Genomic DNA, 27,770 nt, shown 5'->3' with positions numbered 1-27,770 from the left:
ACTCATATAATTCCCACAACAACCCTGAGGACAATACTATTATCTCCACTTTACAGAGCAGGAACAGAGAGGTTAAGTAACTTGCCTAAACCTGCCCAAGTCAGTAAATGACAGTCAGAATCTAAACCTATGTGGTCTGGCTCTAGAGCTCGGTTCTTAACTAGGGCATTTTCTGAAATGGTGATATTGTCAACAAGGTACAGAAGCACAGGAAATGAGAGACGGATTTTGACCAGAATGAGGATTAAGGAAAGTCTTCATGAAGGAGGCATTTACTTTGGGTCTTGAAGATCACCAGGTGAAGACGGGAGGTGGGGAGGTACAGCCCGACTAAAAGAAGAGGCAGTCGGGGTATCAGCCAGCTGCTGACAGCGGGATCTGGTTGAGTGCGTGCGTGGGAGGAAAGCTGGAGAGGGACGCTGTGCCCAGATCCTGAAGGACCTTGAAGACCAGGCCTCCTCTGTAAGGAAAGGGGAGCAAAAACCTCAAAAAAGAGCTGCGAAGGGAATTCCTGGTCACTCCTCCACTTTTAGCAGGCTGTCCCTTGCTTGACACTCAGGCAGGAGGCCCACCCACATTTCCCTCAGGGGGAACAGCCGACCTGGAAGGTCAAGGTCGCCCGCGAGGGCTCCGGAGCTGCACGTCCTGGCCAAAAGGACTCTCGTTCCCGAGCGCAGACGCCGGGGATTTGGCTGCCAGCCGCGGTCAGGTACGTGAACGCTGTCGGGCCTGGCAGCGAGAACGCCTGCTTCATGGGGAAGGCCGGTCCTCCGGGACTCTCGCCGGCCTCCTAGCTCCTCTCTTGGCCCTCGAAGGTCATGGAGGCCACTTCCAGCGCACCCGGGCTGCTCGGCTCCTCCCCTCAGCACCTGAGACCCAAGGAATGTCGTCCTCAACCATAGGAGTCCGCTCTGCCAATCAATCCTAGCCCCCGCCCCCATCTTAGCTGGCGTGCAGTGCATTGGTTGCATCATCGCTGGCCTCAGATAAGATTCTTTTCTTGGATTGGCTAATAGCATACCCTCCCTCCCGTCCCTGCTGCGTCAGAAGCTCGCGATTGGTTCACCGCGTTGCCAAGTTCTGGACGCAGCTAGGCCATTGGAGGCCGCGGGCCCGCCCCAGCCGGCTGGGTGAAGGTGAAAGTCTCCAGTCGCCCGGGCTAGACCGGACCGGTGGCTCTGGACGTAGACTGGAAACTCTCTGTTGTCTCCAGTTCTTCTGCAATGGCGCCTCCTTCTGTGTTCGCCGAGGTTCCTCAGGCGCAGCCCGTCCTTGTCTTTAAGCTCACTGCCGATTTCCGGGAGGATCCGGACCCCCGCAAGGTCAACCTGGGAGTGGGAGGTAAAGATGCTGTGCTTAGGGAGTAGGAGCATCCTGGGGAGTGGAGCGGACCTAATCCGCGCCGCGGGGAGTGGGACAGGCTGAGGCCCAGCATGGCCTCAGAGGGGAGCCCCGGAGAGAAGGCAAGATCTGCGAAGCTTTTTCAACCTGCCCGTTTTACAGATGAGCATATGGAGTCTCTGGGAAAAGGAGATGTGCCCAAGGTCCACAGTACAGGTCTAGCAGCCAGGACACAAACCCAGTTTTTACGATTCCTCATTCTATGTTCTTTATACCGCATCCTTTCTCCTGTTAGTAAATGGGACGTCCAGAGATTGGAAGGAGAGGGAGGAAGCTAGGAAGCCTGATAGGCTCGAAATTCTGGCTGCTGGGGAATGGATGAGGGAGAACTCTAAGCCTTAGGGAGCTCTGGTCTGGGTCAATAAATATTTGAGTGACTACCAGGTAACAATCAGTACTTTACCAAGCCTTGTGGGGGCGAGGAGAGGAGACTGAGGGTTGGTTTTGGCCTCAAGGATGTTAAAGTCAAGATGTGATATAATAGAAATTTAGAATACTTCTGAGACAGGTTAATGCTGCCTGGGAGGATCTGGGAAGAATATTCTGGCCTTCACAGATGTGGTAGGAATGGGTAGAGATGGTCGGAAGGAGTGGAAAGAGTGTGGAGGTAGGAGCTCGCTTTTCCCACATTCTTGTCCTCATTTCTTGTTTGTATTTCTTGGACCTTTGACAGCTCAGAACATGGGCCTCAGTTTTCCCTTCTGCAAGAAAAGGGTTTAGACCAGAGTGCCTTAGAATAACTCCAACCTTTGGTGAATTTGTTGTTTCTGTCACTGTCATTTGAACGTTTGAAGCCCCACAGACACTCGACCACATACAGAGGCCAGCCACGTTGAAGAAAATGAGTATGATGTTCTGTGCTAAGGAACACACTTAGAGGACTAGAAATTTTGGAAAGAGAAAATCAAGGGTGGCGAGAAGGAGGTTCAGAATCAGGCTTCCCACAGTGAGTGTACATAGGACCTGTTAAAAAAAAGTCTTTACCAAGGAGCATGGGAGAGGAGTGAGAAAAAAGCCATTAAAAAGTATGATTTGTTGAAGCTAGGTAATGGGTAAATGGAACATCCATCATATTATTCTTGCAACTTCTGTATATGTTTGAAATTTCCCGTAATAAAGCATTTTTTAAAAAGTAAATAGTATGTAATTTAACTCATGGAGAGAAAGCGATGTTTTCAACAGGCAGCTGAGTGGAAGAAATATTGAAAGAATGCCTTGAATTGAATTGGAATTGGGCAGTATTCAAGCTCTTAATTTAAATCCAATTTAAAGCCTCCAAGTACTTATTTAGGGCCAGATATATACGTTGATGTTGATTTAAATACATCTTTTAAAATTTTTTGACTCAGTTACCTTTAAACTATCTTACAGAATTTTTGTGAGAGTTAAATACATTTAAAGTACTTAGAATAGTGGCTGGCAAATAAGTAGGAGTTATGTAAGTATTAGTCGTTTTGGCATTTCTGTTACTTTTGTTACTATTATTGTTTTGGCAGCTCTTAGGTTGCATAGAAGATGTTGAATAAATTTTTCAGCTTAAGAACTGCAAAATGAAATCATTTCTGACATCCCTTAAGAAATAAACTGCTCATGCAGAGAAAAAGTGCCCTGCCAGCCCAGGCCAGAAATGATTGGCTCAGAAGTATGGTTTGTAGTTCAGGTGGTCACTTCACCTGTGACAGTGCCTTTTTCGTGGTTTCCAGGAACCCAGGAACTTTACCTCCTTACCATGAACAAATGATTTATGCATTTAATCTTTTTTAAAAGTTTATTTATTTATTTTTGAGAGAGAGCGAGAGAGTGGGCTCAAGGTGGGGAGGGGCAGAGACACAGGGAGAGAGAGAGAATCCCAAGCAGGCTCTGCACTGTCAGAGCAGAGCCTGATGTGGGGCCCAAACTCTTGATCAAGAGTCGGAAGCTTAACCGACTGAGCCACCCAGGCGCCCCTGCATTTAATGCTTACAACGACTCTGAGGGTTGTTTCAGACATAAGGAAGTTGAAGCTGAGATGGATGAAGCAGTTTGCCCCAAGTCATATGGCCATTGGTAAGGGAACTGTCCTCTATTTTGGGTCCTTCAGGTGGTCCAGAGGCTGCCAGTGCACTGTAGTGGCAGGTGCTTTGCATACAGGTCAGCCCTGCAGTTTAGTGACGTGACCTTGGGAGGGCTAGTTAAACATCCTAGGACTCAGTCTGTTAAATGAGGAGCAGGGATGGAATGACCTCTCTCTAAAATTGTACTCTAAGATTCACTAACATATTATATGTAAGATAATGATGTTACTGGCCTCATCAGTTGACTGAGGATGAAATGAATAATTATGTATGAAATGTGATATATAAGTGAAAAGTGTGATATAAATATTATTTTTCTTTTTATGATCACCTTGACCAGTTTTTGTTGTTGTTGTTTTGTTTTTTTGTGTGGATGGCAGGGGCTCAGGTGAGGATCTCCTTCATCTTTTGTATGTCCTGTCTGTAGTTATACACATCACCAAGTATATCTTTTGTGAAGGAAATGTAATTAATCACTGACTTTGGGGAAGGTACTTCCCCGCCCCCCCCCCCCCCCCCCCCATGTTAAGATAAAGCTCAGTGGGAATTAACCAGCTCAAGTTCTAGTGATGTTGGATGTGTTTAAAATAAACTACAACTATAATTTTACTACCTAGTTCCTACTTGCTGATAGTTTCTCCAGAGATATTCTTCTTGCTGTTTCCATAATTTCCTTTTAGTTAAAGCAGAGCATCACATGTAAGTATGATATGCTCTGAGTTGATCATTTTAGTGCTTGTCAAAGTTTCAGACAAGTGGCTTTAAGGGCACAAGAGACACAGGTCCATCCCGATGTAGCTGAAGCAAGATATTTCTTCATAGGCTTCATTCAGTCTGTTTATCATATAAACTTAGATTTCTTTTGTTCCAGATAAACTGCTCTTATTTTAAGGTCTGTTGCTGTTTTTAATGTGGATTTCTAGCATCTTCACATAAAACAGTTGGATAGATGTGCTGTATTAGGTGTTTCTGAGTACTTGCTGGCCCTCTTCCCAGGAGCCTAGATGGAGAAGGGCTTTAAGAGGTGTGCATATGTGCCCGGGCTCTTGGGTAGCGGTGGGTGAGGGAAGTGGGGATGTTCAGAGGAGAGGAGGGGGGCGGTCTGATCATTGCATTCTCCATGTTCTTCCTTTCTTCTGGAAAGCAGCACTGCTGCACTTCCCTGAAACTTGGGTGCCTCCTCTAAAAGAGGGGTGCCTGGGGCTGGGAAGCCTGCTGGCAGAGGCCCCTCACACAGTGCTCTGGGGCCTGCTTGCTTCAGGCTTTCCCTAGACATCTCTTGTCCTTAAAAAAAGTACATGGATCCATGAGCGTAATATAGTATGACAGCCTAGCTCTTACAATTCTTTGATCTTGGACAAATTATTCAACTTTTCTGGTCTCAGTTTCCAGATCATAATATCTATTTTGTGAGTTGTTTGTAGGAATTAAACAGGGGTTAAAAAAAAAAAAAGGTGAAGCATTTAGGACAGTGCCTTGTGTGTACTAAGCATTCAGTAAGTCCTTGTTATTACTGTGGCTCAGGTACCGTCGATGTCTATTAATTGTGAAGTCTTTCTTTCTATCCAGAACCTCTTCCCTGAATGCCAGACCCATACTTCATACAGTTTGCTAGACACACCAAATTCAGCATGTTTGGAACACGACTGGTCATTTTTACCTTCCCTTCAATCTTTTCTTTTTTTTTCTGCTTATGTTTTATATCTTGGTTGACCCTCCCTGCCCCCCATCACCACCAGTCTTTATCCAGACTAGAGAGACTTTTGAGTCATTTGCCATCCTTCCCTTGAACCCATGTCAGTTTATTTGGTCACTGGGTTCTGTATTATCTATCTCATAAATCTTATGACTGTCTCCTCTTTTCTTTATCCTTGCCATCACTACCTTAATTCAAGATGTCATTTTTCCCTTTCTGGATTATTGCAGTAGCCTCCTGATTTAACTGCCTGTGTTCTCCTTTCCAGTTTATTTTCTACAGTGTCACTCAAAAGATCCTTGATGTACAGCTGTCAACATCACCCTGTTTAAATGCTTCCAGTGGTTTCCCCATTGAAACGACGTTCCTTAGGAGAGACTCAGAAGAGACTCCAAAGACTTTTTTAGCCCCTCCTTGCTATTCCTCCTTGGATCTTAATGTTCGAGCCATGAAAATGCACGTCCTCAGAAACCTCAGGTCTCCAGGCCTCTTGGACCCTGCACAGGTGTTCCCACAGTCTGGTGAAGGGGAGCAAAATTTGCCACACTGAAGTATGGCTTAAGCTGGTTATTTTTAAGAAACTGCAGATAGAGGAGAAGCTCTGAAAACCATGTAGAAGTTGCCCTTTAGTAAGAGACATTTATAGGGGAAATATCCATTTGTAAGAGTGCCTCTCAGATGACTCTAAATATCTAGAAACTTACCAGTGGAGAGGGCTGGGCTTAAGTCTACATAACAATCTTACTCTTGTTCACTGTGCTTTTACTGATCATCTCCCATAACTGACTCCCCACCCTTTTTGTCTCTAGCTGAAGGTGATATTTAATGTGATGGCTTTGGCCATTTTGGGGAGTTACTCAGTTGATATACAGGGAAAACTGAGTAACTCCCATGTATACAGGAGGTACAGGTTATTAAACTTTTTTCTCCTGTTAACCTGTCTTATGTCAATTTAATTATTAGACCAGCCAAAGAACCTAAAAGGGTGGAAGGGAAAACTTCTCTGCCTCTACACTGGAATGCCCTTTCCTTGTCTACCTTTTAAACTTGTATTCAACTTTCAGACTTCATTCTCTGTGAAATCTTTCCTGACTCCTTACAGGAGAATTAAGGGCTCCATGTTCTGTTTCCTCGAGGGCAAACAGTATCCTACCTATTTCTGTGTAGCTGCCGGTAGCCAGTGCCTTGTTCTTGGTAGATTCAGTAATGAGTAATGAATGAGTGAATGAAAGAATGAGTGAGAAACTCCTGGCACCAACAAATAGGAATAAAAATCCCCTGGAAAGCAGGAATCATAGTTGTTAATCATGTTTGACTTCATTGCTCTAATCACAAGAGCAGTCTGCTGTTCTGCTTCATTAGGACAGTTAGGCAAGGCATTGGAAATAAATCTGGAACTGAACCTGGGAGAAACTGGGTGGTGAAGAAGGGAGGGGAGGTATCAGTTGGCTAGTTTCTCTTTTGTCCCAATATAGATGCCTCCGTGCCTCCAGTCATGTACAGGATTTTTTAGAGTAGTACAGAATATGCAGTATGGGTAAGAACAGCAGTACCGCAACTTTTCATCTTCCTATTTTATTTATTTATTTATTTAACTGTTATTTTTTAAAGGATTTTATTTTATTTTATTTTATTTTTTTTTAATGTTTATTTATTTTTGAGAAGAGAGAGACAGAGCACAAGCGGGGGAGGGGCAGAGAGAAAGGGAGACACAGGATCTGAAACAGGCTCCAGGCTCTGAGCTGTCAGCACAGAGCCCGACGTGGGGCTCGAACTCACGGACCGCGAGATCATGACCTGAGCCGAAGTCGGCCGCCGAACCGACTGAGCCACCCAGGCGCCCCAAAGGATTTTATTTTTAAGTAATCTCTACACTCAACATGGGGCTTGAACTCACAACTCTGAGATCAAGAATCACATGCTCCACTGACTGAGCCAGCCAGGCAACGCCCCCCTATTTTATTTATAATATGTGGTTTGTAAATAACATTATTATCATAAATGTAATATATATGGCCTAATTATGTAATAGATATATAGCATCCCAACACAGACGTGAAGCATAATAGAACTAGTTTTTCTATGAATACCCACACTCTTGTACATCTAAATAGCATCCCCTCTGTGTGCGTAGTCAAAGATGTGTTTGCTGTTGCTACAAGTATCATTTCCAGCAATCAGATTTGCTTTCAAAGGACAAAGATTTGGCACCAGTTGAGGATATTCAAAATAATGAGATTTCTCTAATTCCAAAAGAAGAATTCCAAGAATAAGATGGACAGTGATAGCATTGTGATTATAGATAGCGTGATTCCCTTCAGGGACAACTCTTAACTTAAAAGTGGTTATTTTGACATCTCTTTAAAAAACCAGGGGCACCTGGGTGGCTCAGTGGTTAAGCGTCTGACTTTGGTTCAGACCATAATCTCACTGTTCATGAGTTCGAGCCCCACGTTGGGCTCTGTGCTGACAGCTCAGAGCCTGGAGCCTGCTTCGGATTCTGTGTCTCCCTCTCTCTCTGCCACTCCCCCATTCATGCTCTGTCTCTCTCTCTCTTCCAAAAATAAATAAACATTAAAAAAAAAATTAAAAAACCAGACCACCTGGGTGCCTCAGTCAGTTAAGCATCAGATTCTTGATTTCGGCTCAGGTCATGATCTCACCATTTGTAAGATTGAGCCCATTGCTGGGCTTTGTGCTGACAGCATGGAGCTTGCTTGGGATTCTCTCTCCCTCTCTGTCTCTCTGCCCCTACCCCGCTCGTGCTCACTTGAACTCTTTCTCTCTCTCCCTCTCAAAATAAATAAACATTTAAAAAAAGGAATTAAAAAAACCCCAGACCAAATCCCACCTGATAAAAATAGGCTTTTTAACTTTTTGGAGGGAATTTAGTGGGTCAGAGGATAGTATGTGAGCATTGTGACAGTGTTACAGCCTCCTATCCAGAGACTATTGGTTGGTTAGTGGCTGTGTCAGTCTGAGCTCTGTCTACATTCTTATTGCCAGTTTGATGTGCTTATCAGATCTGCAAATGACACATTCCTAGAGGGTAGAGTTAGTTGATAGAAGACCAACCCCAAATCAAAATGATCTTATAAAGTCCTGACTGATTTGTTGTATAGCTTTTGACCTGTAATTTTACATCTAGAAACATTTTTCTAAGGGAACACTCATGAATATGTGTGAAGATACAAGAACATTTATCACAGTACTTATAATATCAAATAATCCAAAGCAACACAAATATTTAATAAATCAATCATGGAAAGGAATGTTGTCTAGCCATTGTGTTACAAATTGTGTTGTAAAGGGATCATAAATATGAAAAATGCCCAATTGCATTTATAAGAGAAATGCAAATTAAAGCTACTCTGAGGTACCATTTGCATCCTTACACTGGCAAAAATTTACTCTGGTGGAGGCTGTGTTAACTGATAAAAATCCCTGTGGAGGCTAGTTTGAGTATATCTGTCAAAACTCCAGATACACATACTTCTTATCCACTTCTTCCATTTTCAACCTGCATCCTACAGATATATTTGCGTACATGTATGATGACATATGTATGAGGTTGTTCATTGAAGTATTGTTTTGTAATAGCCAAAGATTGGAAACAACTCAAATGTCCATCAGCAAGACACTGGCAAAACAAATTATGGGACATTCATCAGTTATGCAGCTGTAAAAAAGAACAAAGACATTTTGTGTACAAACAGAAAAAGAAGAGATCTTTAAGTAGAAAAAGCAAGGAACAAAACAGCGTATAGTATGTTGTATGTTACCTTTTATATAACAAGGGGGAACATAAGCTGTACTTGCTTGCAGTTTTATAGGGAAATTCTGGAAGGATACAAAAGAATGCAGCTGTTATTTATTGCGGGGTGAGGAGTTGGAACTAGGTAGATGGAGGATCAGGATGGGTTGGAGACATGTGAATATATTACCTATTATAAGAATAGTTAATGACAGTGAAAATACTCATATTTGTTAAGTGGAAAAAAGCATGTTGAAAATTTTATATACAGTGTGATGCATGTTTTATAAAAGAATATACTAATGTAAAATAAAGCTTAAGAGGGTTGTACACCAAAATGTCCATACTCTGTCTCTGAGTGCCAGGATTATATATTAATCATAATGTTTATCATTTGCTTTCTGGGTTTTTAGAAAATTTCTACAGTCAACATGTATTGTTCAGTAAATAATATCAATAACCTTTCTAAAAAGTGATTTAAAAAAAAAGTCAGGGATTAATGTTGGACAGAAATGAGCAAGATAAAACAATCAGAATTACTCTGAATATTTCAGTTTAAGGGTGCCTGGGTGGCTCCAGGCTAAACCAGCTGGTTTAGTGTCCAACTCTTGATTTTGGCTCAGGTCACGATCTCATGGTTGTGCGATCGAGCACCATGTAGGGGTCTGTGCTGAGCGTGGAGCCTGCTTGAGATTCTCTCTCTCTCTCTCTCTCTCTCTCTCTCTGTCTCTCTCTCTGTCTCTCTCTCTGTCTCTTTCTCTCTGCCCCTCCCCCCTCAAAATAAATAAAATAAACATTTAAAAAAATAAAATTTTCAGTTCCAAAATCACTTCCAAAGTGTGGGTCTGTTGGAGACATAAACATTCCAGCAAAGTCAAATGACCCCTGTCAGGAATCTGCGCAGATTGTTGGCTTGGGTGCAAGCCACAGCAGCTGCCCTCTAAAGCTATAATCCTAAGATAATCATACGTTAGTAGTGGGGAAAAAGTCAGCGATAGGATAACTGGACTAAAAATACTTTTAGTGTAGAGGTGCTTAGAAATTTGCTGTAGGCAAGACTGTAAATATTATGAAATAGATACATTTAGATCAATAAACGTGTGAAACATGAAGTAGGAGGGGCAGTGAAAATGGCCAGTGCTGGCGGAGAGAGGACAAAAACGTGTGCAAATATCAAATAGGTTGTTGAGTGATTGTGTAACCATTTGCTGGAATCTTCAGCCCCGGGGCATTTGCTTGCCACTTGTCCCGTTTCTGTTCTTACAGGACAAGAGGAGGAGGTGGGCCTTCTGCCATGCCCCTCTCCACATTTTATGTTAGAAGGTGCAGCATTCGTATGAAGTGGCACCTTGCACTTTCTGGAAATCTCTTGGGGAGATGCAGAAGGAGGGAGATTCGGGGCCCATGGCTATACAGACCTCAGCGTGCCAGTCATATCGACACAGCATCTATAAGGTGTAGCTTAGTGTGCAGAGTGCTTTCACGTGCACTCTTTCTCTCAGTCAGGCTCTCTGGCGCCCCAGTTGTGTTTCAGCATTCTGTCTTTTAGAGGTCATGCGTTTAAGGGCTCTAACTTCCATAAGGGTAGGAACTATGTCTGTCCTGCCTGCCCAGCATATAGTCCAGTGGCAGGCAGGCAGTCAGCGAATGACCTTTGATTTCCCTCACAGTTCTGTTTGGTTGAAAGATGGTGGAGTGCTCCCTGTTGGCAGGGCTAGCTCTTTCTTGGATGAAACCTGACTCCTCCTCTGTTACTAACTCTTCCCTGTCTTCCAGCTTATCGCACAGATGACTGCCAGCCCTGGGTTTTGCCAGTCGTGAGGAAGGTGGAGCAGAAGATTGCTAACGACAATAGCCTAAACCACGAGTACCTGCCGATCCTGGGCCTGGCGGAGTTCCGGACCTGTGCGTCCCGCCTTGCCCTTGGGGATAACAGCCCAGCTCTCCAGGAGAAGCGGGTGAGTTTTGGGTGAGGGTGTACAGTTGACCCTTGAACAGTGTCGGGGTTAAGGGTGCTGACTCCATGCCACACTGAGTCGACAATCCTTATATAACTTTTGACTCCCCCAAAACTTAACAGTCTACTAGAAGCCTTATGGATAACATAAAGTCAATTCATGTATGTTGTGTGTATTCTATACTGTATTCTTACAACAAAGTAAGCTAGAGAAAAGAAAATGTTATTAAGAAAATCATAAGGGGGCACCTGGGTGGCTCAGTCAGTTAAGCCTCTGACTTCGGCTAAGGTCACAATCTCACAGTTTGTGAGTTTGAGCCTGGAGTCCGGCTCTGTGCTGACAGTGCAGAGCCTGCTTGGGATTCTCTGTCTCTCTCTGCCCCTCCCCGACTTGCACATGCACTTGTGCTCTCTCTTTCTCTCTCAAAATAAATAAGTAAACTTAAAAAAATCATAAGGAAGAGAAAATGCATTTACAACACGGTACTGTATTTATTTTAAAAAATCCAGGTATATGTGGACCCATGCATTTCAAACCTGTGTCATTAGGGGTAGACCGTATTTTCTTTAGATGCTACGCAGGGGAGAGGAGGTTGAAAACTCAGTTTGGTTAAAAGTGTCAGGTGTTATGTCTGTTGAACTGTCTCCTGACTGGTAGTGCAAACGGTGTGGCTGTATATCAAGCATGGCTTCTTTGATTGTTTTGTTTTATGCCATAGATGATCAGATTTTAGCTGCTGGGTTTGAAGCAGTCAGGGAATTTAATGAAATGATGAAGCGATCAGGGTCTGGACCCAGATCTGCCCCTTTGGCCATGGGCAAGTCATTTACCCCTCTGACCTCGGCATCTCATCTACATGTTACGAAAGACTAGTTTGTGGTTCATGATCCCATTAGGAGCACTTACATAGAGGGGATCATTTAAGAGGTCTCTGACCCCCTGAAATTTTATGCAGAATTCTGTGTGTACGTGTATTTCTGAGGAGAAGGTTTTAGCTTTTATTGGATTTTTTTTTAAGGTTTTTAAGGAATATCTATGCTATGCCCAATGTGGGGCTTGAACTCACAACCCCCAACATCAAGAGTGGCATGATGGTGGACCAGCTGGTGGACCAGCCGAGCCAGCCAGGCGCCCTTCTTTTATTGGACTTTCAAAAGGAGTCTGTGTCCCCAAAAGTTCAAGAGCCACTAGTCTAGATGCTTTCTGAAGTTCCTGCCAGTTCTAATGTTCTTTAATTCTTCTAGCCTTGACTTTGTCTTCTCCCATTTAAGTGCTTCCTAGTAGGTATTCTGTGTATAGCTGGAGATATATGGAAGAACATATTTGGAAGCAGATATAGCGAAATAGGCTGTATGTGGCTGGAAGTGGTTTGGTAGAGATTCTCGGTGTTGTAGGGACTCAGAGGACAGGGATGGTGGTATGGGTGGAATTGGGATGTGAGCTGAACTTTGGGGAATGAGGCCAGGACACTGGCTACACGTTAGCATCACCTAGGGAATTTTACATACATATAGGTGGGCGGACCCCAGTCCAGACCAGTTAAGTCAGAATCTTAGAGGGTACCACCCTTCCCTGCCCTTTCACTCCCTGCCCCACCCACCCCTAACTCCTTCCCTGCTTGGGCATAGTTTTAAAAGCTCCCCAGCTGATTCCAAAGTACAACCAGGGTTGGGAACCTCAAAGTAGAGAGGAAGGAAAAAGGAAGGGTCCTTTTTTTGGAGTAGAAGGAATGCAGGGACAGAGATAGGAGGTAAGTGGGTCTAGGTTGTAGAGACACCTACCTGATTGGAGCTGGGAACATGTCACATAGATCGGGCAGGCTGATTTCGCACCCTGGGCAGGGGAAATCATCTGAAGGTTTGAACAGAGAAGTTACCCAATCAGAGTGTTTGAAGAAGATAAACCTGGCTGCATGGGGAAGGGCTCAGGTTTTTGCAATAGTCCAGTTAGGTATTGTGCAGTTTAAACCAGCTGCCCTACTGCTCCCCTGGGCCGGTGTTGTAGTGCAGCCTTTGTGCACGGAATGGACCAATTCTTGGAATCATCTGATTTATTCTCCACCTGCAGTTACCCAGTTGCCTCCATATGCAGAATGGCAGGGTGAAAATTGAGGGCTGGACACAGGCACAGTCTTTTGTGTATCAGGTGGCGGGGAGGCTCTGAGTGAACGTCCTGGAACTCAGGTCAGTGATCAGGCAAGTCATGAGGGATTTTGGTGACTGACACTGGAACGTTGAGGAGAGTCCTGATGAAGTTTGAGAGTGGAGGACTTTGGCAGCTGGGGGTTATCTTGTGAGACGCTGTTGATAGATGGATGGAATTCTGTTTTTGACAAAGGGAAACCGAGTTTCTGTGTTGGGGACCTTCTTCCTCTGAGACTGTACATTTCTTGTACACTTAATAACTGTGTCGGGTGGATGCTTGTTTCTCTGCCCAGTGCTCCCGTTTTGATTTCATTCTGTAAGACGTGTGGAACATGGCCCTCCCTCTTTGTCTGGTTCATCCTGTGTTGTGTTTTTGATCAGAGAACAAATTTAGATGGCAGTCCATAAATATTTAAAGGCTTTTTTTTTTTGAGTGGTGTGGAGGATGGTTTGGGATGCTCTCTTGGCATCTGCATCACCATAGGTACTGGTTGGTTCTGAGCTCTGAGTCTGTCCTTTCTCCCTGGACGTCTTCACCATCCCCAAGTTCAGCCCACTGTTCTCTCATTTGGATTCTTATAATAGCCTCTTGTCTCTAGTCCCTTCCCCATCCTATTACATTCTGCACAGTGCAGCTAGGATGATCTTCCTTAGCAAAAAAAGCTGATAATCATGTCACCTGCTCCCTGCCACACGCCACACACACACACACACGCACACACACACAAACACACACCCTTCCATTATCTACAGGGCAAATCCAGACTTTGAACTTGGCATGTGGCATATTTCATCCTGTTCTCCAGTGACTCACAGCCCCCCCGCCCATTCCCCTTGGGGTCCCTGCCATTCCACAGACCTGTAAGTCCTGCAAGGCCTTGCCAAGGGTCACTTCCATGCTGAGTCCTTAGCTTTCTCGGGCAGAGCTGAGTTATCACAGGACTTTGTTCACAGCTCAGGAATAATTGTACTTATTATGCTTACTATAATGTATAATTTTATAAGTCTGTCTCCCACAAGACCATGACTTCCCTCAGGGCAGGGATGATGGCTTGCTAATTTATCTTGTAAATTTTCAGCATTTAGCTCCCAGTCTGACACATCAGCGATTCTCAGATGTTTGAATTCCCTCATTCATTCAGTCAACAGATGAGTGGTCACCATTAAGGGTAGGCACTGTTCTAGAAGCTGGAGCACAGCGGTGACCAAAAGACCCAAAATATTCTGCCCTGGCTTACTGTTATGTGGGGAGAAGGAACTATAAACATAATAAATAAGAACATGATAGAGTATGTTAAAAGAAAATAAATGTTGTAAAAAGAAAGTAGGAGAGGCACATTAGGAGAGCTGAGGGTGGAGTAGGGGTAGAATTGGTTTTCACTGGGGTGGTCATGATAGAAATAGAAATGGCATTTCAGCCAGAACTTGAAGGAAATGAGCTGTGAATGAGTAAACCAGAAAACAAATAATAATCATGTCTTCCCCTAGATTTTTCTTCTCAAGATTCAATGTTACCAGGTCCATCAACCATTTTGAGGAGACCTATTTTCTACACTCGTCACTGCCTCTTACTGCTTTCTATTTTCAGACCTTGTACCATATGTCCAGTTTTCATCTCTAGCACTGTAATGTTTCAGCTTTGGGAATTCCCAAGCCACCATCGGTAGGAGGGCTCGTAGGCCATGTGATGCTATCCCAGTTTCTCGCTTTGACTGTCACCTCTAGGAGGCTTAGGCTTTCACTGTGGCTTATCTTGTCACCGTTGTCTTCTTCATCCAGTTTGCCCATCCTTAGCACCCTGTGCCAGAGACCTGTGTGAACTGCTAGCAGTGCCCAGGTTCATGCATCATGGCTTTGGTTGCAAGCAGCTTCTGCTCAGCTTTCCTGCTCCTCATTACATCAGCAAACTGTGATCTCAGGCAAATGTTGTCGAGTCTGGCAGGGATTTCTTCAGGCCATGTAGCTAAATCAAGATCACAGATTACCTACTGGCATCATTCACACCACATGTTACTGGATTTTTCTAGTTCTGGACACCCCAGTTTAGCCGCCAGGGTTGGTTGCCTGTTCGTTTTGAACTTCGCACTTGTTTCCTTCATCCCAAATGTAGGGTTTCCCTGGACTTTAGAACAGTTTGCCAAAATTCAGTTCACAGAATGACCAAATTGATACATTATTGATTTGCCCCCAATTTCTTTCTTTTAATTGCTGATACAGTTTGTGTTTCACTGAAGCCGTCCAGTATTCAGTGTGCTTTTAGGGAATGATAATTTCTTGAGAATTTGATGTCAAGTGTTACATAAAAGGATTAGGTCACGTTAGTGAAGTGGATGTATCTCTTTCGAACATGTTTTCAATCTAATCTACTGGCTTTTTGACTTCTTTTAGTTAATGAATTTGCATCTTGGAGTGGGAGAGAAAGGAAATAAAAAATTACACCTGAGAACATTTTCACTGATGTCCACGTACACCCATCACATACCCATGATAACTTAAAACCAGGTTCAAGGGAAGCCTTGCTCATCTGTATAGAAAGTGTCAACATTCCAGAATTGCCTAGGTGTTTGAAATGTAAGGTAATGAATAAAGTTGACATTCAACTTAGCTCATGCCAAGTCCATGAAAAATAAATGCACATATGGCTTAACATCACTGACTAACTGTCTAACCGACTTAGCCACCCAGGCAGCCCGCAAAACCTTTATAAAGTAATGGGAGGGGTCTGGTGCTCAGTGGGGATCACTGTGGAGAACAGAGAAGTTGGTGTGCCCCATCTGACCGGCACTGACCATTTTCACCCAGTCCACTGCCCTTGCTTTCCTACAGCGCACAACCATGCTCACTTCCTCGTTTGCTTGAACGTCCACTTGGCTTCTGTTTCACATTTCAGACCGTATTCTTTCACAGATGCTCAGACCTCTGAATACAAATAGAACACTGGGGAATAATAACAAGTGGTGATAATTGGTATCACTGCCTCGTTCCTGGCTCAAAGAGGATTTCTGCTAATGACTCATTGTTCATCAAAAAGCTGACTTATTCATCATGGCTGAATGAATTTTTCCTGTTACTTTCGAGAAGTATCCATTATTTCCTGTTTTACTGAGCATCAAAATCAGGGATGTCTATGATTTTCTTATCTGTCATGAAGATCATTTGGGTTTTCTGTACCTTAGTGGCATGACACATTTTATATCTCTTAACAATCTTGCATTCATGGGATGACTGTCACTTGAGAAAGGGGGTATTTTTTAGTGTACTGTTGGGTTCATGCTGTTCATTAATGTTCATCTGGAAAGTGAGTATCATTGTTCATGAATGAGTTTGGTCTCCCTTTTTTCTGTTTTTTTCCTTTGTTATCTTTTAGCATCAAAGTTTTGTTATTGTTTTAAAAAAGATTTTAGGAGTTTTTCTACTTTGTCTAGGGAGATTTTTTTAACCTTTCTATTGTGGAAAATTCCAAATATTTACATAAATAGATAATGCAGTGTGATGAAAAAACCCCATGTATCCATCACCGAGCTTCAACAATGGTCTGTATTTGGTCAATTTTGTATACCCTCCCACCCCCGTGCCAAAGGTAAGTTATTGTACAGCAAATCCCAGACATCTAAATATATTTTAAAAATTATTTTAAAATTTTGCAAATAATACATGAACATGTTCTCCTTTTTTTAGAAAATCACTTACACATTAGGCCAAACAAAGTCCCCTTGATCACTATTCCCCCCGTCCCAGGCCCCTCCCCAGAGGTTGCCAGTGTTGTTAGATTGCTGTGCCCTTCCTTTTATTTAGATAGATTTTCTCAGGTGATCTTTTTCTTTCTCCTTAATCCTTTAGACACATTGAGCAATTTATGACATTTCTCTACTGAGTCATGCCAAAGCCTACTAAGAATTGTGAGAGGGCGGAACGGAAGGCATGTAGGCAGAACAGCAGAAGCAGGGCAGGTGACTAGATCTGAAGCAAGAAGGCCTGGAATCATTTCCAGCTCTGCCTCTCACAGCCGCACAGCCCTTTGGGAGACCCCTTCTCTGCATCGATTTCCTCATGTATGAGTTGGGGATCTATAGCTTACTTCATAGAGTTGTGCAAGGATTGAACAAGAATGTGTGTGAAGGTATTTTGTAAATGGGACAACATAGGACTCTATTATTGCCCATGTGGGGTCATTTTAAGATGCAAGGAAGTTAAGGAAAGTTGTCTTGAGAGGCTGGTAACCGAGCAAAGTGCTTCACTTCCCGTAGCCTCAGTTTCCTCATTTGTAAACATGGGCAAATGTAGTTGTGAGGTTTTGATAAGATAATACATTTAAAGGGCTTAGCACAGAGCAGGCACAAAGTAAGTGCTCCTTGGTACTAATAACAAGTGCTCGTTGTTTCCTAATAATCATCTGACTTCACTATTATCAACCAGTGACCTTGCTTCTCTTTCAGGTGGGAGGTGTCCAGTCTTTGGGGGGGACAGGTGCACTTCGAATCGGAGCTGAGTTCCTAGCACGATGGTACAATGGAACAAACAACAAGGACACGCCCGTCTATGTGTCCTCACCAACCTGGGGTGAGTCCTTTAGCTGTAGCGAGAGGAGAAACAGAGGAGCCCGGGGGGATTACCCTCATGGATGTCACCACTTATGCAGAAGATGTAACCCAGCCTGGATCAACTGACATTTGTGGATGGCTCGAGCAGTGGGTTATGGCAGTACATGAGTAACCTGATGCTCCAGTTCAGAATAGCAATACTCATTCTCAGGTTTCTTGGTAGACTTGTGTTTTGGCATATGTTGAAATTTCCCAGAGGAGGTATAAAATGTAGACACAGGAAGTCCCATTGTGGTGTAGGATATAAATTTAGCATGACTGACCAGTTGAACTTGTTCTTGGTTACAATCATTTTTCTAAGTCTTTTTTTTAATGTTTGTTTATTTTTGAGAGAGAGAGAAAAAGTACAAGCAGGTGAGGGGCAGAGAGAAAGGGAGACACAGAATCCAAAGCAGGCTCCAGGCTCTGAGCTGTCAGCACAGAGCCCGAGGCGGGGGGCTCGAACCCACGAACCGTGAGATGATGACCTGAGCTAAAGTGGGAGGCTTAAACTGACTGAGCCACCCAGGCGCCCCTCATTCTTCTAAGTCTTAACTCCTTACCTCGATGTTGCCCAGGGAATGTTGGACCTGTGAGGGCCCTGGAAGCTGACTTGTGTGCTTTCCAATTAACCTTCTGTGTTTGTAAACCATTTAACTTTTTACTTCTTTGTTTACAGAGAATCATAATGGTGTATTTTCTGCCGCTGGATTTAAAGACATTCGGTCCTATCACTATTGGGATGCAGCGAAGAGAGGACTCGATCTCCAGGGTTTCCTGAATGATCTGGAGGTGGGCGATTAGATGAAAAGTAAACAGACCCCCATAGTGTCAGGAGGAGCAGGGAAAGGTCTTTGGATCAGTTGATAAGGGAGAGAGTCTGAAACATCCTACCCAAACCAGATGGTGGTTTCTGAGTTAGCACATAAGGAAGAAATATGCTGCCCCTTGCCCAGTGTGCCACTGACTCTGACAGCACCCCCACCATATTCCTGCTAGTGTGGCAGCTGACATAGCTTCCTTCCCCTCAGAATGCCCCCGAGTTCTCCATCTTTGTCCTCCATGCCTGTGCACACAACCCAACTGGGACTGACCCAACTCCGGAGCAGTGGAAGCAGATCGCCGCCGTTATGAAGGTAACTGCCTTTCCAGAGCATCTCTTGAAACATAGTATGTATTATTATTTTATGTATTCAAAAGCAATATCTGTTCACAGAAGAGTTTGGAAAATGGAGAAAAGCCCAAAGAAGAAGATAAATATTAACTGTAAATCCTATTGCCCAAAGAAAGCCATTGTTAATATGTTACACATGTAAATATATTTATTTCACAAAGATGGGGTCATTTTCTTTATGCTGTTTCGTAACATACTTTGTCTTTCATCTGGATTCCTTTATGTGCCATGGAATGTTTTATAGCGCCATTTTCCATGCATGGCTACGTGCCATTAGGGATTGATTAAATCAATTCATGGACATTTAGATCTCAGGTTTCTTGTTCTGAACAGTTGTGTATAAGACTCCTTGTTATTATTTCTTTGGGATGACTTTCTAGATTGGAATTTCTATCTCAAAGGGTATATATTCTTCATTAATGTGTTTAAAGAATACTCATTGAGAAACTGCTACGCAGCAGGCATCTGGAGGATATAATAGTGAGCACAGCAGAGACCATCTCTGCTCTCAAAGAGCATACAGCCTGTTTGGGCAGACAGCCAAATACTGTGGGACAGCAGTGTTGATGGGGTTATGTAGAGGCACGTAGCCCAGACTTTGGAGTGTGTGTGTGTGTGTGTGTGTGTGTGTGTGTGTGTGTGGAGGGCAGTAGTGGCAGAAGAAGCCATGTTGAGACTTGAAGGATGAGGACAGGTGGGGGCTGGCAGGGAAGGAATGTTCCCTACAGAGGGAGGAGTGTGGTCAAAGCCCAAGGTAGAAGTCATGGCCCATTTAAGGAACTGAGAATAAGTCTCAGTACAGCAAGAGTTCTAAGGGGTTGCAAGTGAGTTAAAGGTAAATGGGGGCAAGATCCTGTGCTGAGCCATTGGACTTTATTTGGAGGGCAGTGGGGAGCCACTGGAGAACATTTATGTCATGCTGTGTTGTGAGCAGATTTGCGTTGTCTTCAGGCTACATAGCAGGGAGTGGATCCAAGGGAGGCAAGGTTAGTCAGGCTGAGAGAGCAGTTAGGAGGCTGTTGTCATGATCCAGATGGGAGCTGTTGGGGATCTGAATGAAGTCAGTGGCAGGGGCAGACCTGAAAGGATTCTCAAGCCCCCAGGAGATGGGGGTGATGGGAATCGGGATGTGATTGGATGTGAGGGATGAGCTGCTGGGGTAGGAGTGGAGGATGCACCCTGGCCTCTGGCGTGGACAGTTGGGGGCATAGAAGTGGTGTCCTCTCAGACAATAAGCGTAGTAGAAGGGGCAAATTCAGTTGTGGGGAGTTCTTTGAGGAGGTTGGAGGGGTGAGAGTAGGGACTACACGGTCTGCTTTGTCTTCAGTGCCCAGTAGATGAGGGCTGGGGTTGTCAGGGACCCCTGGGGAGACCAAGCTGACTAAGCTTATCACACCAGGAATTCTGAGGAAAGAATCCTCCACCAACATGGGACACTACGTCCACGCCTCACAAATAAGCCCTGTTTGGCAAAGCAGCATCATGATACTCTAGGAGAGTGTACTTTAAAAGAATAAGGTTTACTGAAATTGTTAGACTTATTGTTAGCTTGATAGTCTAGAATATCCAACTGCATACTGGTATTTAGCTGAACAGAGGAGCAGATGTAAGTGGCGGTTGGATGCAGAAAGGGGAGAGATAGGAGAAATGGGTAGTGTTAGAAATTTTGTGCAGGCACCAGCTGGGGAAGGAAGGCTGGTGTCTGAGGTTGTTTCCAGAAGGATCTCCTGGCCTGACTCACTTTCCTTCCTCGCAGCGCCGGTTTCTGTTCCCCTTCTTTGACTCAGCCTATCAGGGCTTTGCATCTGGAGACCTTGAGAAAGACGCCTGGGCTGTTCGCTATTTTGTGTCTGAAGGATTTGAGCTCTTCTGTGCTCAGTCCTTTTCCAAGAACTTCGGGCTCTACAGTGAGTGCTCTCCTGAGTTACAGCCCTGTCCCGCCCCACCCCACCCCCATCACAGCTCCCAAGCTGACTCTCATCCCTCCCTTTAGATGAGCGAGTGGGCAATCTGACCGTGGTTGCAAAAGAACCTGACAGCATCCTGCGGGTCCTTTCCCAGATGGAGAAGATAGTGCGAATTACTTGGTCCAATCCCCCTGCTCAGGGAGCGCGAATCGTGGCCTGTACCCTCTCTAACCCTGAGCTCTTTAAAGAATGGTAAGGGGCGCAAAGCCTGATGGGTGAGTTGTGGGAACATAGGACAGTAATTGTCCCATCACATTTAACTGGCTCTTCCTTTTATTTTGGCAGAGGCAGGACAAAATTACTTTGAACTCTTTGAGTCGCAGATATTTCTGTAGAATAAGGCTGGCACCTGCTCACATGAGCGTAATACAACACACGTGAATAACATAGAACCAGGAACATAGGAGGAAGCACTCAGTGAATGGGGCGTTTTCTCCATTCTCCCACCACCCAGGCTTCCCCCCTAAAAGTTGGGAAACACAGGAAGGAATTCCTGATAGTCTAGAATATCCAACTGCAAGTTAGTGTGACAACTTGGGGACTCTTCATTCGTATCTAGTTTGCATATATTTTGCCTTATTTTGAAACAATTTTTATGTGGTAGCTATCTACAGTCTACTTAATTAGGCCTGATAAAATACATTAGCCTGTCTGGGTCAGTCCCTAGGTGAATTCTGGGTTAAAACATGAGTGGTATCACAGCCAGTATACCCACGACTAGTGCTAAACTCCCATCAGAAGCTCAGTTATTTCCTTCTGCCTGGTAAGTCTCTCTGTGGTCTTTATCTGTGGGTTTATCTACCCATCTAGGCCTCCACGTACTGTCATAGCCAGGTCGTGATCTCATCTGCAGTTTATAGATTAAATTATATTTTTTAAACTTATGTGTTTCTGTGTGCCATCTGTCTTGTCTGGACTGATATTTATACTGCTGTCCACTCAGGACAGGTAATGTGAAGACAATGGCTGACCGGATTCTGACCATGAGATCTGAACTCAGGGCACGCTTAGAAGCCCTCAAGACTCCAGGAACCTGGAACCACATCACTGAGCAAATTGGAATGTTCAGCTTCACCGGCTTGAACCGTAAGTGTCCCCCCAGCTACCTGGAATGCTCCCTCCTCTCAGTGTTGGGTTTGGCCCCTTTACCTATTTGGTCAGCCATAAAACTGTGGGCCAGAACAAGTTAGGTTTTCTCAGTGTGTCCCACTCATCTGCAGAGCCATAACTAAGTTAGTTTCATTTTTGTGGACTGGGAAGTAACAGGATTTATAGCTTGGAGACTTGCTTTATGAAAGGTCTCTCATAAATGCTTGGGTACCTTCTGGTTTTTCTTTAATCCTAAGTATAAATATCATACATGATTATTCAGGGACCTGATTTCTTAACAAGGCTTTCCTAGTCTCCAAGCATTGCCCTCAAAAAAGAGGTTACAAAGTTCTCTCTCCATTTCACAAATAAGAACTTAGGTTGGTAGCTGGAGTTGAGAGCCGATTGGAAGTCTAGCGGGCAGCCGTGTGTGATCTTGGTCAGCGGTCAGTAGGGCCTATCAGCCATTGGCTGTCCCTTCTGATGATAGAGGATTCATTCATTTAATGTGTGATTACGGAACCCCTGCCAGCCAAGCCACGGGTCATATGGTACAGATGTGGCTGCCCACTGTGTGTGGAGCTTGTGTCTGAGTGGCTCTGGGGACAGTTGTATGCCTGACTTGGGTAGCGAGTGGAACATCAGAGGTGCTAGGAAGCACTGTAAACCAGGGCCTTCAGAGTGCCTGTGTGAAATGGGCTCAGAAAAAGCCAAAGGAAATATAAACAAGAAAGATGGTACTGTATATGGTAGACCCCCGGAAATACTTTGGGGGAGAATGAGACTACGCAAAAAGTAAAGGGATGTCTTAGTTAGCCATAGGTGTCCTCCTGATTCTGGAATGGGGCATTAGTTCACTTAGTAAAATCATCCTTTGCAATTTTAAAAAATATTAGGTATAATGGAAGTGGTATTTAGTAGCAGTATTCTAAAGGCTCAGAAGGTGGGTGTGTCTCCCCATAAGATGTATATATTACCCCACTCTCCAGGGTAGGAAATTTGTTTTATTATGAATTAGAAAACAGTGAGAGTAGACGGGTGCTCATAACACGTAAGTCATATTTTTAGCACTTGGCACTACTTACTGTGTTTAAAAGCATTTTTTTTCCCTCCCAACATTTTATTAAGGAAAACTTTTAAAACAGAACAGTTGGAGGAATTGTGACAGTGAACCACATATACCACCACCTGGGTTCTATAGGGCTCATGCCACAGTGCCTCCTTTATGATATTCTGTCCATCAGAACAGGGGATTGCAGCCTGCCATTTGTGGTGTACTCTAGGAGATCTCTGAAGCCCCTGAAATGATATTTTAAACATTGTGTATGTGTGTATTGGCTTTTTTCTAGGGAAAGAGTTCATAACTTTACTTTCTCAGTTATGATGCTTCCTTTCCTGACAAAAGTGGAGAGGTTTCATCTTTATTTAAAAAAAAAAAAAAACAGGGTTGGGGTGCCTGGCTGGCTCAGTTGGTCGAGTGTGCACCTCTTTTAAGTTTTGTTTTTTTTTTTTAATTTTTTTTTTTTTAACGTTTATTTATTTTTGAGACAGAGAGAGACAGAACAGAGCATGAATGGGGGAGGGTCAGAGAGAGGGAGACACAGAATCCGAAACAGGCTCCAGGCTCTGAGCTGTCAGCACAGAGCCCGACGCGGGGTTTGAACTCACGGACCGTGAGATCATGACCTGAGCTGAAGTCGGCCGCTTAACCGACTGAGCCACCCAGGGGCCCCTAAGTTTTTTTTTTTTTTAATGTTTATTTATTTTTGAAGGAGAGAGAGAGACAGAGTGTGAGCAGGGGAGGGGCAGAGAGAGAGAGCGAGACACAGAATCTGAAGCAGGCTCCAGGCTCTGAGCTATCAGCAGAGAGCCTGATGTGGGGCTCGAACTCACGAACTGTGAGATCATGACTTGAACTGAAGTCAGATGCCCAACTGACTGAGCCACTCAGGTGCCCCAAGAGAGTGCAACTCTTGATCTTGGGGTTGTGAGTTTAAGCCCAACATTGAATGTAGAGATTACTCAAAAATAAAATCTTATAAATAGACAAACAAAAAACCCAAGGTTGGAGCCCTATAACTACATCTTTACAGGTGGTGGTGTGCCTGTGGCTCTGTGGGTGGTTGAGGTTAGTCTTTATCTCCTTGGGTGACTGTAATTCACACAGTTAAAGCTGGTCAAGGCTACTTCTTTTTTTTTTTAATGTTTATTCTTGAGAGAGACAGAGTGCGAGTGGGGAAGGGGCAGAGAACGGGAGACACTGAATCTGAACCAGTCTCCAGGCTCTGAGCTGTCAGCACAGAGCCCAACGCAGGGCTCGAACCCACAAACCGTGAGATCATGACCCGAGCTGAAATCAGACAGTTAACTGACCAGGCGCCCCTGGTCAAGGCTACTTCTGAAGGTCACTTTGTTTGCAGGGGTCCAGAGTAGCACTGACTACAGGGTCCAGATTTTCCGTTTCCATACAGAGGCAACTCAGCGTCCTGGCTAAGAGCTCAGACTCGGGAGTTACATGGCTTGCCTTAACATCCCAGCTCTACCACTGACTAGCTATATGACCTTGGGAAAGTCTTTTAACTCTATACAATGGGAATGAGAAGGTTATCAAGATTGACTGAGTTAATATAAGGTGCTTAGAATACTGCCTGGCACATAGTGTTTGCTCCTGTGATTATTATGATTTTATCACTATCTTCATTGGGGCTGCTATAACAGAATAGCATAGGCTATTTATTTATTTCTCACAGTGCTGGAGGCCAGGCAGCTTGAGATCGGGACACCAGCATGGTTAGTTATGGTGGGGGCTCTCTTCTAGTTTGCAGATGGCTGCCTTCTTGCTGTGTGGGGCTGAAGGGAAGAGAGAGAGTGTGCATGCATGCTTGCACCAGCTTGTCTCTTCTAAGGGCATACCTGCCAACACAGGGACTCGACCCTCATGGCATCATCCAAACCTCATTATCTGACAGAGGCCCCAGCTCCTAATTCTATCACATTAGGGGTTAGGGTTTCAACATATGAGTTTTGGAGGGACATGAATATTCAGTCCATAACAATTATCCCATTCCCTCAAATTAATGGTGCTAATTAAGGGTGCTATTTATTTAGGGAAAAATCAAATAAAATTGTCTCTTGGTTTTGCAATAAACCAGAAATCTCTAGAGATTGTGGCATAAGGGAAGAATAGGCCGTTCCTTCCTATTTCCTACACAAGCATTTCTACAAATACGGGAAAGCCCTCCTGTGTGTTTGAACAGGGGACCTGAGAAGTGCCAGATCACAAGCGTCTTACCAGTTTTTCAGCCTGTTGGTTCATGCACACAGCATTTGCCCAGTCCCTCTAGCACGGGGTCTGTACAATGTGCTGTGAAAAGGAAATGTTAAAGGGAGTTTGCTGCTGTGTGCTGGGGTACAGGTTAAGGAAGAAGAAGCACTTCATACCAGCGTTTCGTATCAATGGGATGTTCTTAAGTCTGAGGGTTGTTTTAATAGGTTGTTCTGGTGAATGTAACATGCAAGCTTTGGTCGGGAGGTAGTCCCAGGTGAAAATTCCTATCAGGAGGAGCTGTATTAAACTTCCTGGGGGTTAGAAAGTTAGCTAATAAGTGGTTTCCAGAATCAATTCAGCATACTTCCCTGTTTTAATTGGACAAAATAGCTCCTTTTATTTTGCTTCTCTGTGTTGGGGGAAAGAAGGAAACCTGAAACTGTTGTGGAATCTTTGACCCTCAATGGCTGAGAGGGTTCCTACTACTCTCATTATATCTCTTTTGGTTTTCAACAGCCAAGCAGGTTGAATATCTGGTTAACGAAAAGCACATCTATCTGCTGCCAAGTGGTCGGATCAACATGTGTGGCTTAACTACTAAAAATCTAGATTATGTGGCCACCTCCATTCATGAAGCAGTCACCAAAATCCAGTGAAGAAACACCTCCCCAACCAGCACCACCAAAGCAGTCCTGTCACGTGTGTTCCCTGCCTGTGCAAGCCTAGCTGTACGTGTCATGGATAGAGACTACGGAGGGCTGGAAGGCTGGTCTGGTGAGGCAGCCCCACGTGAAGAGAATGTCCCTTGTAAAGAAATGGGGGCCAGGGATTAGAGCCCCTTAGGAGGCCAGAGCATATTAAGGTTTTAATTTACGAAGAATAAAAAGGTACTTTGATCATGACACGTAGATATCTTGCCCCCTCACTAGAAGCCAGAATGTTGCCTCTGTTGCTCATGTGCTTCTGTGTATCACTTGACTCTGCACAAAGTCTTGTCCCAAAGATCAAGGTGTCTGAAGAGCCAGCTGTGATTGTGAGTGTTGGCTGTGTCATTAAAACTCGTCATCTCTACTGAGTGTCTGTCTCCTGCTCTTTCTGCATGGTTGTGTCCCTAGCCCTAAGCTCTAGTTCTCTAGGGTGATCAAGGTAAGAAATAGATTTACCTCTCTCTTACACACACACACACACACACACACACACACACACACACACACAACTGACACAGAAGTTTAAGAAAACAGTATTTACCCTTGCTGGGAGCAGTGCGTTCTGATGTTTTCCATTCTATTGTGTTCTAACTAAAGAAATAAAAGTTGATTGAGACCCATGGAATTGATTTTGTGATCCACTAATGGGTTGTAACTCATAGTTTAAAATGAATGCTCTAGAGGGATTTGCTAGTTGCTAAAGAAAAAAACTAAACTGCATTCTTGAAGTATGCCTCCCCTTAGTGACCTCACCTACCACATCTCTGGTAGTTTGGTGGGCTTGTGGTGGGCCCCATTTTTCAGTGTTTCTGTACAGGATACGGTTTCCAGATCCTTCAGGATCCAGCTAGATCCCAGGCAGTCGTTCAGAGAACACTGTGTGATTGGGTCTGGTGGGTGTGGACAGATTTGAAGAGATGACCTCACATTCATTTCTTCATTACCTCCTGTCCTATTTTCCTTTCCATCAGTGTTTGTTCTTCCTATTTAAAGATGCTGGTCATTTGTAAGGGAAGACACAAAACCGGGATCAGTAATCCTACCTGCTGTCACTCTTCTGTCATCTTCTCTAAGCACAGCTTTAATCCAGGAATTCTCAACAGGGTACAGTACCTCAAGGGAGCAAAAGAAGTCTGAGAGTAAAATGGTGTGTGGCCCTCCAAAGCACAGTCCTACCCCACAAAGTCTTAGTTCTTAGTATTTCATTTCTCTTGTTAGGGAGAATTTAAATTCAATTTTTCTCTTGGGGGAAGACACTAGTGCAAAAACTGGTTAAAAACACTTCTTTAAACCAGAACGTCCCTACCAAAATGCTGAAATATTTTTTTGCATAAAAGAAAGCCCCAATCAATGGGAATTTGGCTCTCATTCTACCCTGGCATATAGGCTAGTGTTTCTCTCAGTGTGTTCCATTGTCCCCATGCTCACCCGAAAAAGGGTTTTGTGTTAAAGTTTGGCAAAAGCTGGGCTTAGTGAGTTCCATAGATTTTGCGGTAGGGCTTCTCAGGGCCTCTTCTGCAGGTGTGCCCTGCGAAGTTCAGAGGTAGGACTGTTTTTTTTTTTTTTTTCCGTTTCCTTTGCTCAGGAGGAGGACACTTACCTCCAGGGCCTGCCACTTCCTGGCTGCGTAACCTTGAGCAAGCCACTTGATGGCTCAGAGCCTGTTTCACAGACTAAAACCTTCACGGGGGGTTTTGAGACAGAAATGAGTAAATGTATACCTAGCACAATACCTGGCACATAAAGACTTCACCAAAATAGCTGGTGTTTTCATTTATTATTGCTAGTAGGGTTAACAGACTGGAGAGTCTCAAATTGTCCATAGGCCACTAACTGACCTAAGTGTCAAATCCCAACCTTCCTTCCACAAAGATGTTAAATGCCCAAACACACCCTCTTACCTGTCTGGCTGCTCCCTCCTTGTGTTAGTTGGTTGAAAATTGATCAATATGCCTAGCTCTCCCCTGTTCCTTTTCTC

At 44.2% G+C, this 27,770-nt stretch overlaps 2 protein-coding genes across 2 annotated transcripts; one reads left to right on the top strand and one right to left on the bottom strand.

Annotated features, from left to right (window-relative positions):
* Window positions 1-272: 272 nt before the first annotated feature.
* LOC122202247 lies at window positions 273-1,171 on the bottom strand. The gene is made up of 2 exons (XM_042908558.1): window positions 602-1,171; window positions 273-460 (listed from the first exon to the last, which is right to left on the bottom strand). Exons 1-2 carry the CDS (start codon window positions 1,017-1,019, stop codon window positions 273-275), a joined length of 606 nt encoding a protein of 201 aa, XP_042764492.1. The 5' UTR covers window positions 1,020-1,171.
* Window positions 1,107-26,158, top strand: GOT1 (glutamic-oxaloacetic transaminase 1). Its single transcript, XM_042908557.1, has 9 exons — window positions 1,107-1,341; window positions 10,682-10,863; window positions 17,444-17,567; window positions 18,267-18,379; window positions 18,619-18,723; window positions 20,518-20,668; window positions 20,755-20,920; window positions 21,672-21,814; window positions 25,602-26,158. Exons 1-9 carry the CDS (start codon window positions 1,224-1,226, stop codon window positions 25,739-25,741), a joined length of 1,242 nt encoding a protein of 413 aa, XP_042764491.1. The 5' UTR covers window positions 1,107-1,223; the 3' UTR covers window positions 25,742-26,158.
* The last annotated feature ends 1,612 nt before the right edge of the window (window positions 26,159-27,770 follow it).

This window comes from Panthera leo, chromosome D2 (genome assembly GCF_018350215.1).
Source record: "Panthera leo isolate Ple1 chromosome D2, P.leo_Ple1_pat1.1, whole genome shotgun sequence".
Lineage (NCBI taxonomy): Eukaryota > Metazoa > Chordata > Mammalia > Carnivora > Felidae > Panthera > Panthera leo.
The sequence above is the reverse complement of the archived record's forward strand: the minus strand, read 5'-3'. Positions and strand labels throughout refer to the sequence as shown.

Coding starts and splice junctions, on each gene's coding strand:
- LOC122202247 (XM_042908558.1), bottom strand. CDS start 1,019: ATGCTATTAGCCAATCCAAGAAAAGAATCTTATCTGAGGCCAGCGATG. Junction 461..601: donor GGGCGACCTTGACCTTCCAG/GTCGGCTGTTCC, acceptor CTTTCCTTACAG/AGGAGGCCTGGTCTTCAAGG.
- GOT1 (XM_042908557.1), top strand. CDS start 1,224: ATGGCGCCTCCTTCTGTGTTCGCCGAGGTTCCTCAGGCGCAGCCCGTC. Junction 17,568..18,266: donor TGTGTCCTCACCAACCTGGG/GTGAGTCCTTTA, acceptor CTTTGTTTACAG/AGAATCATAATGGTGTATTT. Junction 18,380..18,618: donor GTTTCCTGAATGATCTGGAG/GTGGGCGATTAG, acceptor CCTTCCCCTCAG/AATGCCCCCGAGTTCTCCAT.